This window comes from Saccostrea echinata, unplaced genomic scaffold (assembly GCF_033153115.1).
Source record: "Saccostrea echinata isolate AGI-Se365-2 ecotype Australia unplaced genomic scaffold, CSIRO_AGI_Sech_v1 ptg000009l, whole genome shotgun sequence".
NCBI lineage: Eukaryota > Metazoa > Mollusca > Bivalvia > Ostreida > Ostreidae > Saccostrea > Saccostrea echinata.
This window is the reverse complement of record NW_026889758.1, coordinates 6,081,170-6,097,454: the sequence shown is the minus strand read 5'-3', so window position 1 is coordinate 6,097,454 and position 16,285 is coordinate 6,081,170. Positions and strand designations below refer to the sequence as shown.

The window sequence follows — 16,285 nt, the reverse complement described above, 5'->3', positions numbered from 1 at the left end:
TAATCCATCTATTTGTTTGGGTATATATTGTTATCTGTTTATTAGATGTATTAGCATGGAGAGGTGTAGTTCTTGTAGTGTTAAAGTACTGCTGGTTAATTTCAGATGATGAGGATTCAGGTTACATCAGTAAGAACCGGACTGAGAGCCTGCCTACCACTGGATCAGCACCAGATGTCTCGGAAATGTCATCTGTATGTTGTCTCATTTTCAAATTGTTCAATACATCAAATACTTCTATATAAACTAATTAGATTTTATGCACAAATGGTTAGATTTCTATGTGTCTCAATCAGAAATTACATTGATGTAAGAAAGAAGAAATTCATTGATAATTAAATTTCTTATGCTTGCTTTTGACACTGTGCACCATGTTGTTGGCTTTTACTCACTGCACTTACAATCTTCTCAATGCTAGCACTCTTCAGAAAATAACAAAGGAACCAAAGCAGGTTTTAGTGAGTCAAAAAAGGATAAAGAACAACAAAGGGAAGAGTTCAGACAAACTGGTCTTGATACAAGTGAGTCAATTATAGCAGGAAGCCTTCAGACTGCTACCCCTCAGTCTTCTACTGCAGGGTTATCTCCCGTAATGACCTCAACACCAATACGGACAAATAAATCTCCTCAAGAAAAGGATAAAATTCGGGACACACTGGAGGAGGGAGGGATCAACAAACCAAAAGGAATGTCACTTGACCGTGAGGGTTCAAAAAGTTCCAAGTCAGGAGGGTCTGATGTTGTCACTAATATAAAACAGTCTAAAGAGTTAGAGAGTAAACTAGGTAGCCAGCAAGGAATGAAAGGGAAAGCTGATAGAGGCACAACAGGTGTTTTAGGTCAAAATTCTGTAGATACAGAGGTGAAAAAGAACCAAGAAGCAAAAGTAACTGGGAAAGTATTAGCAGCAAAAGCTGTCACGCCAAAACTTGCCAAAGCCAGCAAATGGACAGCTTTGAAAAAGGAGACTTTTCCAGCTGCTGGGTCTTCCTTGTGGAAATTGTTACTGAAATCTTCCATTATCAACATTGAAGACACTGGGTCTGAGGTTGACTCAGTCAGGAAAAAACCAGCAGCACCTCCACCAAGTAAATTATCCACTGAGGAAGGTAAACTGTCCAGTGATAGTAAGACTGTACAAAAGTCACAGGCAGCCAGTGAAACCTCTGATCTCAAGTCAGATAACAAAAGTACAGAAAGTGTTCCAGAGAAACCTGCTGATGTGTCAAAGATTGACAGTGAAATACCTGAACCCAAAACAGCTGCAGAAGCAGGAAATAGTGATAAGGAAGGTGTTGTAGAAAGTTCAACACCAGAGTCAACAGCAGCTGAAGCAACACTAGAGTCAACAGCAGCTGAAGCAACACCAGAGTCAATGGCAGCTGAAGCAACACCAGAGTCAACAGCAGCTGAAGCAACACCAGAGGAAAGAGCAGCTGAAGCAACACTGGAGGAAACAGCAGCTGAAGCAACACCAGAGGAAACAGCAGCTGAAGCAACACCCGAGGAAACAGCAGCTGAAGCAACGCTGTCACAGAAAGGAAGTGAAGTGCTGAAGTCAATGATGCAGCCAGAAACAGAAAATAAAGAAAGTGTTTCAGAAATTCTGACAGCAGGTACTGTAGAAGTGTTAAAGACTGAAGGAGAAACATCAGTTACCATGACAGATGAACCTGGAGGAGAGACTTTAGTTCCCATGACAGATGAAAGTGCAGGTGAAACATCAGTTCCCATGACAGATGAACCTGCAAGTAATTTTGAAATTACATCAGAAAATATAGCAGAAGCAGCATCAATTGCAAGTGAAGCACTTGATGCTGAAACAGATAAAGAAACAAAAACTATTGAAAGTCTTTCAGAAATTTCATCAGAGGCTGCAGAAACTGCAATTTTTATAGGAGAGAAAGAAAAGGAAACAAAGGAAATGGAATCTATAAAGAGTGAAAGTGATGGAATAGATGAATCTTCAATATCTATAGCAACCCCTTATCAAGAATTGAATAAATCTGAAAAACAGGACACTGAATCTGATGTTAAGAGTTCTGTAGCACCTACAGAACTAGAAGTAAGTGACACTGCCCACACTGAGGTCGCTAAAAAAACAGATACCTTAAACTATGAAACAGATGATTATACATACTTGCAACTGGGAACTTCTTCAGCATCTGTTGTGAAAGCTAGTCTATTACCAGAAACTTTTGAACAGAAATCTTACTCTGAGGAGATGGAAATCCAAGAAGATAATATTATAGCAGAAGTGCTGGATAAAGATTCTGTTAAGAAAAAGGAGCAGAATTTGATGGAAATCAAGAGGCCAGATCAAGAAAATTCATATGAAATACCATATGAAGTTCCCAGTGCACTGAAAAAGTACATTGATCCATCATGTACTGAATGGCAGGATCCTAAGACAAGGAAAATGGTTTACAAATTGGCAGTTCAAAATTATTACAGTGACACTGGAACAAGGTTTGAAAGAAGTGATGCTTGCCTTCTGAATCCCACAAAGAAACAGTTAAAGTCAACATACTCTCGCAGAGACAGTTTGAAAGCAAGGTCTGTGCCAGGAGATTTGCTTAAACATATGCTGAAACAGAAAGCTGCAGCAGAGTTGAAAACTCCCCATTTTTCACTCAGTCTAAATGAAAATTGGGAGCAGAATAGATCTGAGATAGATTATCTAGAGAGAAAGTCAGTGTCAGACACTGTGGGTTTGTCAAGTGGTGTCCATAATGACAAGGATTTGTTAGACAAAAGGAGTCACAATGAGAAAGAAATAGCAGAGTACAGCCATAGAACACCGGGTTATGGTGCCTTCAGCTTCTCCAGTCTCTCAAAGCTCATCATTCCAGAAGAAGATGAAGATGAGGCTAATATTGTTTTGACTAGACAGAGGAAATCAGATGTAGATTTCAGGAGGCATCACAAGATGACGCCTTCTAAACTGGCTTTGGAGTCCTCTTTACGGAGACAGTGCAAGTCCTTGTCAGATGTAAAACAAGGGAAAGGAGAAAGAGTAGTCATAGAGAAAGAGGAGAAAATGATTGAAAAAGGACAGCTCAGTAGCAAGGAGAACCAAGAATCACAATCATATACATCTCCTCCTAGTTTGTTAAAGAAAACTGAACAAAAGCAGCATCTGAAAGGCATAGATAAATCTGTGGGTTATGGAGAGATAAGTTTTACTGCACCTTCAAAACTGCTTCTGATGTCAGAAAATCAAGAGAAATGGCCTGACTCTAAGCAGCCAGAGAGAATCCTCTCAGCTTCTTCTCTTGAAAAGAGACCAGTTCGGGACAAAAACAGAAGAAGATCTTTGGGGGAAATTCAGAAAGAGGGATATGGAGAGGTGGATTTTAATTCTCCGGTGTTAGTTCTGGAGAGTCTTAGAATTCATTCAGATACAGAGGTAGAGGCTAGTGAAGCTAGTTCAGATAGTGGAATGCACAGTGAAAACAAGTCACTGGATCTGGAAAAGAAAGGATCATCTGCTGAAGTAATGAATAAATCTGTTACACAAGACTCTGAAAGTCATGGCACTTCATCAGAGGAGACACAAAATCAAGAAGAAGAGAAAATTGATACAAATATCGACATGGCAAACACCAAAAAACTTCCCGCTGTAAACACAGAAATAGAGGCAATTAAAACAATGCTACAGCAAAAACTTGATGAGCAATCCACTCTGCTTGAGAAACAAAGTTTGCTGTCTGCAGTTATATTACAATCGTTGAAGAAGGGCAACTTATTAGAAGGGGATCTTCAGACACTTATTTCTCTGCACAGTGCTGGTATCATAGACTTGGAAAAGTCAACTCCAAAAAACATTCTGAGGATTCAACAAATGCAGGGAGATGATAATGGAAAACTTCAAAACAAAAAGGTACCTAGTGGGAAAATGTCTTTAAGTAGACCACAGGGACAAAGACATGTGGATCCATCATTACCCTCTGAAGTGTTGAAAAGAAAGATTGAAAAAGAAATTAGGGAAAAGGTAACATCAGGAACAATTAGACGACACAGTCGCAATGATTCTATTGATAAAGGATATGAAAGTGGGGTAGATACCAGTGTCCACACAGAGAATGACATCACTGCCCATTTCACAGGCAAGAAGGAATTAATGAAGAAAAGCAAAGAAAATATTTACCAGCACAAAAGCGATTCCAGAAGATTCTGCTTTACCAGTGCTACAGGGAGAGAGGAAACAGAGGATGTGGATGATGTTATTGATGTTCTCAATCCAAGCTCTGTCTTCAGCCAGTCATATACTAGTGGAACTAGTATGGAGGAGTTAGACATGTTAGCTCCGGCTAGCTCAGGGTACACCTCCTACACAGACACTAGACATGATAATTCTAGATCCTCTGGAGGATCCAGCAGTCTTCTGGATGACTATGAAGAAGAGCTCATCTCCTTTTATGATCAAGAGGACTATGCCTCAAAGAATTTGCAGTCATTGTCAAATCAGGATGACAGAATATATGAAATGGGAAGCAATATACAATTGTACAACTTCAGTCCACAACCAAGTAAAGAAAGGCTCACTGTGCCAAATGTAGGTTTTGGTCCATCTAATGGTTTAAAGTCTGAATTTTCTGCAAAAGAAATTAATGCAGAACCTGGTGCTGAGATATATGGGTTGAGGTATCCAAATTCAATCCTAAGCAAAGATGTCAGATTCAAAGATAGCCCACTGTACCTTGACAACCTCGGATCTTACATAAGTGACTCAAGGGAGTGTGCCTCATCTGTTGCCTCCTTCCCTCACATAGACAGCATACAGATTACACATAATCCCAGCTTCCAAGCTCTATCTGATGATGGGAATGATGTCCAGGAAGAGTCAGAGGAACTTCTGCACCTTCCACCAAGAAGGGTGACTTCTATACTAGACTTCCTTAAGTTGTTGTACAGCAGGAACCCTGAGTTTGTGAGGCAGTCCTTAAGCAGTGCAGACTGTGAATATAAGACTCTTCGGCAGCTTCTCTATACATTCTCCAGTACATCAGGGGATGACTATTTCACTGGTGATTTCCTACAGGTATTTGAGTATTGGGTTACCCTGCTGAGATGCCAGAGAAGAACATGTACATATATAATATATAACTTCTGTTCTTCTTTCCTATTAAATGGCACATGTTTTTCTCAGTGTGACATGTTTAAGCAGAACTTTTAAGTTTTTTATTTGTTGCACTGCATGATGTTTATTTTGTGTTTCTATGCATGACATCTTTTGTTTCCCATTCATTGCACTGCATATTTTATGATAACATTGTCTATTGTTAATTCTGATATCAAATAGCCCTTTTCATTATTGTTTATACAGTGTTATGAATCCTTTTTTTTTTTACTCTTTTGCCCGAATTATTTTGTGTGTGTGTGTGTTTTCATTTCTTTGTAAATTAAGTTGCTGTATATTTCAAGTACATTTAATAATATACATATACACTGTACATGAATTTAATTTATCACTTAATTGTGAAAATTAGGTGGACTCTTAGATGAAATATCAAATTATATATGAAATTATTTTTACTCCTGTATACATTCTAACACTAGGAGGAAGAACACTGGGTAGTTTTTTTTTTTTGTTTTTTTTTTTTTGGAGGCGTGTTGTTACATGTACTATCTTGCAGATTTTAGTATTCTTTATGCATCAACTTTGACTTCATTACTGTGTGTTTCAGGTTCAAAAATATGTCACCCTTAAAAAGTCCAATAAAGACAATGTCTTGATATACTCAATTAAACCACCACCAAAGTTCAAATCCGGGGTAAGGTACAAGCTGTGCTGTGTGCTTCTATCACATGACACCTGATCTCCATAGTAACTGCACAGTGACCCCAATAAGTATAGTAGAAATGAATCCAATGATTGACACATGTATGTTGTGCTGTGTTTTTTTTTTTAATTTCACTTTGATTTTGTTAAAATTTCTATACATTCCTCTTATCTCAGTCAATTATGCTAGATTTGTTCTGTTGGATCAATTAATTTATTTGGATCAAAAGTTTTGGTCTTTATTGGTAGTCTTTGAATTAATTAAAAGTCCTTTTATTAAAGCCCCATGCTATAGCACAGTTCTTAGAAAGGTTGCTTACTAGTTAATGATTTCAAAATTAGAAATTGTTCATTGGTCAGACACCAGGTACATGTTTTTGGCCATATCTGTTTTAATAGGAGAAAAAACTGTCTTATGGTAACTTTAAAACTGGTATTGTCAGCAAAGACCTTTGAACCCTGTTACCTCTATGTTAAGATCCTTTGTTAATCAGATATACCTGACACATTCTCCTGCATCTACACAAGGATAAAAAAAAAATATTTCAAAAATTTACTTTTTTATTTTATTTTGAATGTCCAGTTCACATTTATTATGTTATTAAATTGAATTACATCTTTTGAATATATTGAATTGTTAAGAATTTAAAATAAAATAAAATGTGAATATATCTTACTCAGTATGGTAATCAAATCAATTTACTTCATGAGAAAGGAACATTTTTGCATCATTTCCTCCATACAGTAAATTTGTTGTCAAATTGCTGATTGTCAAAAAGCTGTAAAAGAAAAAACCTGTATATTAATATTATTAATGCTTTCTTTTAGTCTCCTAGGAAGCGAAGTCTCCCTTCTGTGAGCCCTAGGAGTATGACCCCAGAGGCCCGCAGCTGGCTCATGGAAAAGGTCTGAGTATATCAATTCTTCATTTTCTCTGGTAATCTATATTCTAATACACAGAAATCCCCTTAAACTGGTTTGTCGAAGTTCATTTTACACATAAGTTCTAATTAATTTTTAGCTCTACTGGTCAGAGACCAGAACAGCTTATGCGATAGTAAGGTGTCCGTCGTCCGTCCATCTGTCTAGCTGTCCGTCTGTCTGTAAACAATTTTTCAAAATGCTACTCCTCCTACAGTTTTGGTCTGATTTCAATATTACTTGGCACACAAGTAGACTACACTAAGATACATAGTTTAGTGCATCGGTTTTTGATTTCGACGAACGGTGTTGCCATGGTTACTAAAAATAGAAATTTCTGTGAAATTCTTTAAAACCCTACTCCTCCTACAATTTTGGTCTGATTTCAGTATAACATGGCACCTAAGTAGACTACACTAAGATACATAATTTGTTGCATCGGTTTTTGATTTCGATGAACGGTGTTGCCATGGTTACTAAAAATAGAAATTTATGTGAAATTCCTTTTAAACACTACTCCTCCTACAGTTTTGGTCTGATTTCAATATTACTTGGCACACAAGTAGACTACACTAAGATACAAAATTTAGTGCATCGGTTTTTGATTTCGAAGAATGGTGTTGCCATGGTTACTAAAAATAGAAATTTCTGTGAAGTTCTTTTAAAACGCTACTCCTCCTACAATTTTGGTCTGATTTCAGTATAACTTGGCACACAAGTAAACTACACTAAGATACATAATTTAGTGCATCGGTTTTTGATTTCGATGAACGGTGTTGCCATGGTTACTAAAAATAGAAATTTCTGTAAAATTTCTTTAAAACGCTACTCCTCCTACAGTTTTTGTCTGATTTCAATATAACTTGGCACACAAGTAGACTACACTAAGATACATAACTTAGTGCATCGGTTTTTGATTTCGATGAACAATGTTGCCATGGTTACTAAAAATAGGAATTTCTGTGAAATTACTTTAAAACGTTACTCCTCCTACAGTTTTGGTCTGATTTTAATATAACTTGGCATAGGAGTAAACTACACTAAGATACATAATTTAATGCATCAGTTTTTGATTTCAATGAACGGTGTTGCCATGGTCACTAAAAATAGAAATTTCTGTGAAATTCCTTTAAAACATTACTCCTCCTACAGTTTTGGTCTGATTTCAATCTAATTTGGCACACAATTAGAATACACTATGATACATATTTAGTTATGTATTTCGGTTTTTGATTTCAGTGAATGATGTTGTCATGGTTACTAAAAATAGAAATTTCTGTGAAATACTTTCAAAACGATACTCCTCCAACAGTTTTTGTTAGATTTCAATATAACTTGGCACAGAAGAAGACTACATTAAGATACATAATTCTATTTATTGTTGCATGTTGCAAAGTTTCAAATCCAAGTGCTACTTTTCCTTTGTTATACATACAGACCAGTAGAGCTACAGTCTCATCAGAGACTTCTGGTTTAATGGTAGTGTACTTTTGTAAGAACACTGCTAATATCACCTGATTTATTAACACAGGAAGTCTTGGAGACTCAGACTCGAAAGTTACAAATGGAGGTCTCCACACTTCACACGGAGAACAAAGTCCTCAAAGAGAGGCTCAACAGAGCACAAGGTAACGACAGTATGTTATTTGTAAGAGGTTACATCTGGACTCAACAGAGCACAAGGTAACGACAGTATGTAGATTGTAAGAGGTTACATCTGAAACTCAACAGAGCACAAGGTAACAACAGTATGTAGATTGTAAGAGGTTACATCTGAAACTCAACAGAGCACAAGGTAAAGACAGTATGTAGATTGTAAGAGGTTACATCTGAAACTCAACAGAGCACAAGGTAAAGACAGTATGTAGTTTGTAAGAGGTTACATCTGAAACTCAACAGAGCACAAGGTAAAGACAGTATGTAGATTGTAGGAGGTTACATCTGAAACTCAACAGAGCACAAGGTAAAGACAGTATGTAGATTGTAAGAGGTTACATCTGAAACTCAACAGAGCACAAGGTAATGACAGTATGTAGATTGTAAGAGGTTACATCTGAAACTCAACAGAGCACAAGGTAACGACAGTATGTAGATTGTAAGAGGTTACATCTGAAACTCAACAGAGCACAAGGTAACGACAGTATGTAGATTGTAAGAGGTTACATCTGAAACTCAACAGAGCACAAGGTAACGACAGTATGTAGATTGTAAGAGGTTACATCTGAAACTCAACAGAGCACAAGGTAACGACAGTATGTAGATTGTAAGAGGTTACATCTGAAACTCAACAGAGCACAAGGTAACGACAGTATGTAGATTGTAAGAGGTTACATCTGAAACTCAACAGAGCACAAGGTAATGACAGTATGTAGATTTTAAGAGGTTACATCTGAAACTCAACAGAGCACAAGGTAACGACAGTATGTAGATTGTAAGAGGTTACATCTGAAACTCAACAGAGCACAAGGTAAAGACAGTATGTAGATTGTAAGAGGTTACATCTGAAACTCAACAGAGCACAAGGTAACGACAGTATGTAGATTGTAAGAGGTTACATCTGAAGCTCAACAGAGCACAAGGTAAAGACAGTATGTAGATTGTAAGAGGTTACATCTGAAGCTCAACAGAGCACAAGGTAAAGACAGTATGTAGATTGTAAGAGGTTACATCTGAAACTCAACAGAGCACAAGGTAAAGACAGTATGTAGATTGTAAGAGGTTACATCTGAAGCTCAACAGAGCACAAGGTAACGACAGTATGTAGATTGTAAGAGGTTACATCTGAAACTCAACAGAGCACAAGGTAATGACAGTATGTAGATTGTAAGAGGTTACATCTGAAACTCAACAGAGCACAAGGTAAAGACAGTATGTAGATTGTAAGAGGTTACATCTGAAGCTCAACAGAGCACAAGGTAAAGACAGTATGTAGATTGTAAGAGGTTACATCTGAAGCTCAACAGAGCACAAGGTAATGACAGTATAGGATATATAGGGATATATTCTCAAACAATTACAATGCGAGGAAATTATATTTCTATTCTGCTAAGTTGAATGTTTAAACTTCTCTATAGAGAAATGCAGAAGCTAGATTTGGACATCATTAGACGTGTCTCATGATGTCACAATAGAATGCTACTCCTTGTTCATTTGTATCTCAAGCTTTAGAAAAAGTACCAGGTATGATGTATACCAAACCCAAAGTTATTTTTTTCCCACCAATTTGCATCACAATCAAAAGATACCTCTATCCTTTTCCTAGTGAATACAGTCAAAATTAGAGGATACCAATTAAAATTTATTGATAATATGTTGATGATGTTTGTGATTTATTAAAAAATAATGTTTGCAGCATCTCTTTGATCTTTGCGATAACCATAGTAGAATAACTAATAGACTTAAGAGTATTCAAATCAAAATCTAAAAGCAGGGCTATCAATTATCTTAATCATTCAATACTATACATTACAGCAACAGTGGACAGTCTTGAAAGTGAACTTGTAAACTATAGGGAGGAGGTAAAGAATGTCCGTATAACACTTCAGCAGCAACAGACAGAGGCTGATAGGAAAGCTAAGCTGGAGATGTCAGAAGAATACGTCCACTTACAGTCACAGATTGAGGGTCTGTACCAAGAAAATATGGAACTTAAGGGAGAGGTAATAAAGCTGGCTCTGTCACTAGTTAAGAATAAATGTGATGGTACAAAGACATGTTTATTAGAAAGAGACAAGGTATAACTATAATAAGATGGACTTCTTTCTCTTTCAGGTGGCAAAATTTGAGAAGCATTTGGAAGCCGCAGAGAAAGCATCAAACCAGGTTCAACTAAGTGCAGAAAAAACTAAAACGCTGCAGGCTTATAAGATGGAAGTCTTGACCCTAAAAGTGAGTAATCCAGGTTATAATGTTTTTAGTTCAGGGCTTATTTTATAATATTGTTTGGTAATTTTTTTTCTTCAATTTTAACTCATGCCATTTAAAAGTCTGCATGGGTTAAGCGTGTATGCCTTTAATCTGAGTATTTGTGTGAAAAATAAAGGTCAAAACAGGTCTCTGTGTAAAATTCTTATCCAGAACACATTTATCTCCCCTTAACCCAAACTGGCTTAGACTTCACCTCAAGAGTGCCCACGGGTTAAGGTGTGCATTGTCTCTAAGCCAAGTTTCTAGGACAAAGGTCAAGGTCAAAGGAAATGTTTTCCTGTATGTAAAATCTTTCTCTGGCGTATATTTTTTTGCCCTTGGACAAGTTTTACTTGCACTTCACTGATAGAGTACCTTGGATAAAGGGTAGAGAGAATGGGGTAATTATATATCATAACTGTGGTAGTCATTAGCTCAATAAATTACTGTTTTTAATGGAAAAAAGGTTTCCTTTTCCTTTTATCTATTCATTTATTTATTTTAGTTTTTTTTTAATAATAAAAAATGTTAGTAGCAAATTTTTCTTACACCAGGATAAAACTTTAATTGGTACAAAAAATTCTCTCCAACTGCAGTCCCTTGTAAATCCTCTTTACCCTTTTTTTTTCTCTTTAAATTGACCTACAATAAGCCTCTTGAAGCATCTTAATGAAGTCTATTTTTTCAAAACTATGGGACATCTTTATTTTTCCTTTTTTTTAGGAGGAAGTTGGAAGAGTTAAGGCCCTTCTGGAACAAAGTGAAAATCATCTTCATGAAGAGGAAGTCAGGAGTAAAGAGCTGAGTCAGCAAATGTTACGTCTGACGGAAATGAAGAATCTCCTCCAACAGCAGATTGACAAGGGAGGGGGCGGAACAGTGTCTGATAAACAGGTTAGTACTGATGTAGACTGACAAGGGAGGGGATGGAACAGTGTCTGATAAACAGGTTAGTACTGATATAGACCGACAAGGGAGGGGTGGAACAGTGTCTGATAAACAGGTTAGTACTGATATAGACTAACAAGGGAGGGGGTGGAACAGTGTCTGATAAACAGGTTAGTACTGATGTAGACTGACAAGGGAGGGGGTGGAACAAAGTATGATATAAAGGTTAGTATTGACTTAAACTGACAAGGAAGGAGAGGTGCACACCACAACACAGGTAGTGATTGAAATAGATTCATAAAGTGCAGGGTTAGAAATTCACTGAAAATGGCAGCTGGCCACAGGGCTGGCTACTCCTAAAAGTTACCAGCCCTGCTCAAAATCTGCCAGACCTGATGAAAATGTTCACTACTATAAATGTACGAGATCTATAAATAAAACTTTATTCAAATTTAGTACTATATTTTACTAATTCTCAGTGATACCTATTGACTTACTATACAATATTTGATTGCAAAAAACAATAGAAAACATGAACTAGCTGTTTAAATTATCCCGACCACCAGACTTTCATTAGAAGTTTAGTTCCTGCCCACCTGAGAAACGGACTGCCTCGGAGTTGGGCAGGCAGTAATTTCCAACCCTGTAAAGTGTTTGTGTGTGGGGGATGGGGGATGAGGGGGTTGAACTGTGAAATAAATAGGTTTGAGTTGACCAATATTAACATTGTTATCCCTTATAAAATTGTTTCCTAAATAAATCTATATTAAAAATGTCTAACAATTCCAATGTTTTACTGAGCAGTCAAAAAAAATCAATGTTGGGCCATTGAGTGAAATATTGGACCTGTCGATGAGATATTGGACCGCTATGACGTTTTTTACATTACACTATAGGCGGGAACAGCTATATCTCATCAATTATTGCAAACATGGAAGTCAGTGCAAGATATGTCAAAATAAAAATTAAAAGATATAACAAAACATTTATTGACTGAGTTCTTGGGCAAAATGTGTTTTGTCGACCCCTTGAACCAAACTGTTTCCCTTTGGCCTAACATCCTCAGGCAATATGTTTGGTTCTTGGGTCCAACAAAACACATATTGCCCGGCCTCAAACCCAGTCAATAAACATATATTATTGACTGGGGGAGTGGAGAAGTGTCAGGCTGGTTCTTGGTGTAATTAATATCTTAAGGAATGAAGCAGATGAAAATTTCAAGTATAACCAGTTGTTTTGTGTAACCAGTTATTTTACAATGGTTTATAGGTTTAAAATCTGATGATGTATTAAGAATGTGAGCTGATTCAGTCAAGCTGAAATTGATATATATTATGTCAAGCATGATTTTTTTCTTTCTTGTTTTGAAATTTAAAAAGATATGTTGAATTTCAATGAGAAGTGAGCTTTGTGTAATGTTTTCATTTCAATACACATGTAACTTTCTTGTGATTCTCTATCTTGTTAATCAATTTTTGTATTGTAAAAAGAGAATGGACTTCAAATATCTCTTCGGTCATTAATATATTTGTATTGAACTAAACTTTAAGGTGAAATCATATTCATATTTTGAATGAGATTTTTAGTATAGAAATAAGATGCATACTTTTTGAAATGTATTTGATTTAACATCAAGTTATTATGTAAATATTTTACTAAAATGTGATTTTCTTTCTCTTTTTTTTGCACCATTTCTTGCACTAATCCTTTCCAATAAACTTTGGCTTCCTCAATCTTCTGCTGTTGATCTGTACGTTTACTTTCTACCTCCTCTCCTGCTTCTCTGACCTTTTTGCACTAGATCAAGTCTTTGGAGAAACGTCTGAAAATCACAGAGGAGCGGCTCCATCAGGAGCGGGCAGACAGAGCTAACAATCTGTCTGAAGTAGAGGACAAACTATTGACAGAGAATGCCAGACTACAGGTAAGTTCATACATACGTATACAAAACATTTTGAAATTTGGTTTGAAATCTGGTTTGAAGCAGCGTACTGTATCTCTAACAAGAACCACAGTTTAAATTTTGATAAACCTTTCTCTCTGATCATTTCTTTCTTCTTGAATGTCAGTAAAGGTGGTTAATTTATGGTTGAATTTTCATTGTAATCCTTATTGTAGAATTCTTTGGCTCACTTGAGCCAAAGGCTCAGGTGAGCTTTTCTGATTGAAATTTGTCCATTGTTTGTCATTGTCGTAAACTTTTCACATTTTCATTTTTTTCTACAGAACCACTGGACCAATTTCAACCAAACTTAGCACAGAGTATCCTTGGGTAAAAGGGAATCAGATGAAGAGCCATACTCTCTTCTAAGGGGAGATAATTAATAAATAGTGAAAATTGGGTGGGTATTTAAAATCTTCTTCTCAAGAACTACTGGACCAGAAAAGATGAAACTTACGTGAGGCTTTGTGATATAGTGTAGATTCAAGTTTGTTCAAATCATGACCCCAGGGGTAGGGATAGGCCACTATGGGCGATCAAAGTTTTACATAGGAATACTTAGGAAAAATCTATAAAATTCTTCTTCTCAATAACAGCAAGGTCATGATTTGTCATATTAAGTTGAAAGCATTCTCAAGTAGTATAGATTCAACTTGTCCAAGTCACAACTCCCGAGGTAGGGTGGGGCCATTATGAGCGATCAAAGTTTTATGTAGAAATATATGAGAAAAATATTTAAAATTCTTCTTCACAAGAAATGCAAAGTCATGATTAGTCATTTTTATATGGAACCATTCACAAGTAGTGTAGATTCAAGTTTGTTCAAATCATGACCCCTGGGGTAGGATGGTTTCACTATGGGCGATCAAAGTTTTAAATAGGAATACATAGGGAAAATCTTTAAAATTCTTCTTCTCAATATTACAGCAATATTATGATTAGTCATATTTAGTTGGAAGCATCCTCAAGTAGTGTTGATTCAAATTTGTCCAAATCATGACCCCTGGTTGTAGGATGGGGCCACTATGAGCAGTCAAAGTTTTACATGGGTATGAATAGGAAAAACTTTAAAAAATCTTCTTCTCAAGAATAGTAAAGCCATGAACAGGCATTTTTATATGAAAGCATTTATAGGTAATGTAGATGCAAGTTTTTTTTTTAAATCCTGACCCAAGGGCATATGGTGGGGCCACTATAGAAGAAGTTATAAATGGGTTAAAATAAAAAAAAATCTTTAAAATTCTTCTTTTCAGCAAAGTCATAATTTGTCATATTTATATGGAAGCATCCTCAGGAAGTGTCCAAATTATGACCCCCTTGGGTAGGTGAGGCCATTATTGGTGATCAAAATTTTACATAGGAATACATAGGAAAAATCTTCAAAATTATTAGTTACTCAGGTGAGCATTGTGGCCCATGGGCATCTTATTTTGTATTCTGTGCCTATATCAATTTGATCAAACCTAGATGTTGCTCTTTCTTTATTGATATGTCAATATTGATTTGTCAAAATACAAATAGCAAGAGATCCAAAAAGATTGTGAGTATATGACTCTTCTGTTTGTATTCAGGCTGTGGAAAAAGGACTTAACAGACAACTGCAACGAGAAAAAGACAAAAACCGGAACTTAGAGAACAAAGTCAAAGACAGTAGGGAAGAGGTCGAGAAACTCCGATTGGCTCTCCCTTTTGACGAGTCAACTCTGACCTCAGCTAAAAGTGAAGAGTATGACATTCCTTACAGTTTACACAGTAATCAACGATACGAAAATAAAAAGGTTTGCTCAACTTGTATATCCACTGGCGGAAGTGTCTATTTGTTGTCAAAAGTCAATCATTTTATTTTTTTTAAATATGTAGTTTTAGAGATATCACCATTTGACCTGTCAGATAATAAATTTATAAACATTAAAATGTCAAGATTTCAAGAGGTAGTTCAATATCATATGAGTTCAATACTTATTCAAAGATCTGGGAAGGGGAATATTCTTTTTGTGTTATGAATGTTTTTAAGGTACCAATCTAGAATAAATTGATTTTAGATGTTACTCTGCTCAAAGCTAATACGATTTCATAATGAAACAAAAAAAAAGTATTTGGGTATTATTCCATGTAATATGATTAAATTACAAGCCAGTTACTTAATAAGTTTAAATTGCATGTTCTCTTTCAAATAAAACAAAAAAAATTGCTCACAAAACAGTCTATTTTGGATTATGTACTAGGATTTAGATGAAAAATATGTATTTGGGGTGTTTGTCTTCAATAATGATCAAATAAACATGCCTTAAAGGACTTATCGCATGATCTTTCAAAAATCATAATTTTATGAAAAATATTATCTATAACCTTATTTATCAAAATGCTGAATACAATAATCGTTGTTGAAAGCATATTTTAAGAGATATTAAGAGTTGAAATTCAAATACGGCAATATGCATATTTCAGTCGGATTTTGGCGAAATACTGCTCTGACGTCATAGGCGACAATTCGGTGATAGAGAGATGAGAATATGCACACTATTAACGGAGTTATCAATGACAAATGCAGCTAAATTACGAAAAATGCTGAAAAAATTAATTCCTTATATGATTTTCAATTATTATAGAAACATTAATTAGTTCTAAGGTATAAGGCTTTTAAGATATTTTCATTTTTATTCAAAACACTTAGAACCTGTAGCTCTAATTACGGCAAGGTTTTGTGATCGGGAAATTATTTTTTAAGATCGCCATCCTTTAAATAACATATGAAGACTTGCATAAATTAATATTATATACAAAACGAAGAATAACAAAGTTATATAATGTTTAATTTGTGAATCAAATAAGTTAATACATGT

At 35.8% G+C, this 16,285-nt stretch overlaps 1 protein-coding gene across 1 annotated transcript in view; it reads left to right on the top strand.

Annotated features, from left to right (window-relative positions):
- Window positions 1-1,375: 1,375 nt before the first annotated feature.
- LOC133181501 (uncharacterized) overlaps window positions 1,376-16,285 on the top strand; it is a 35,638-nt gene continuing 20,728 nt past the window's right edge. The window contains exons 1-8 of the mRNA XM_061315990.1: window positions 1,376-5,044; window positions 6,614-6,691; window positions 8,238-8,334; window positions 10,178-10,365; window positions 10,478-10,594; window positions 11,336-11,506; window positions 13,302-13,424; window positions 15,014-15,220. Of these exons, the coding sequence (XP_061171974.1) occupies window positions 1,376-5,044; window positions 6,614-6,691; window positions 8,238-8,334; window positions 10,178-10,365; window positions 10,478-10,594; window positions 11,336-11,506; window positions 13,302-13,424; window positions 15,014-15,220 (4,650 nt within the window). The remainder of the gene's footprint in view (window positions 5,045-6,613; window positions 6,692-8,237; window positions 8,335-10,177; window positions 10,366-10,477; window positions 10,595-11,335; window positions 11,507-13,301; window positions 13,425-15,013; window positions 15,221-16,285) is intronic.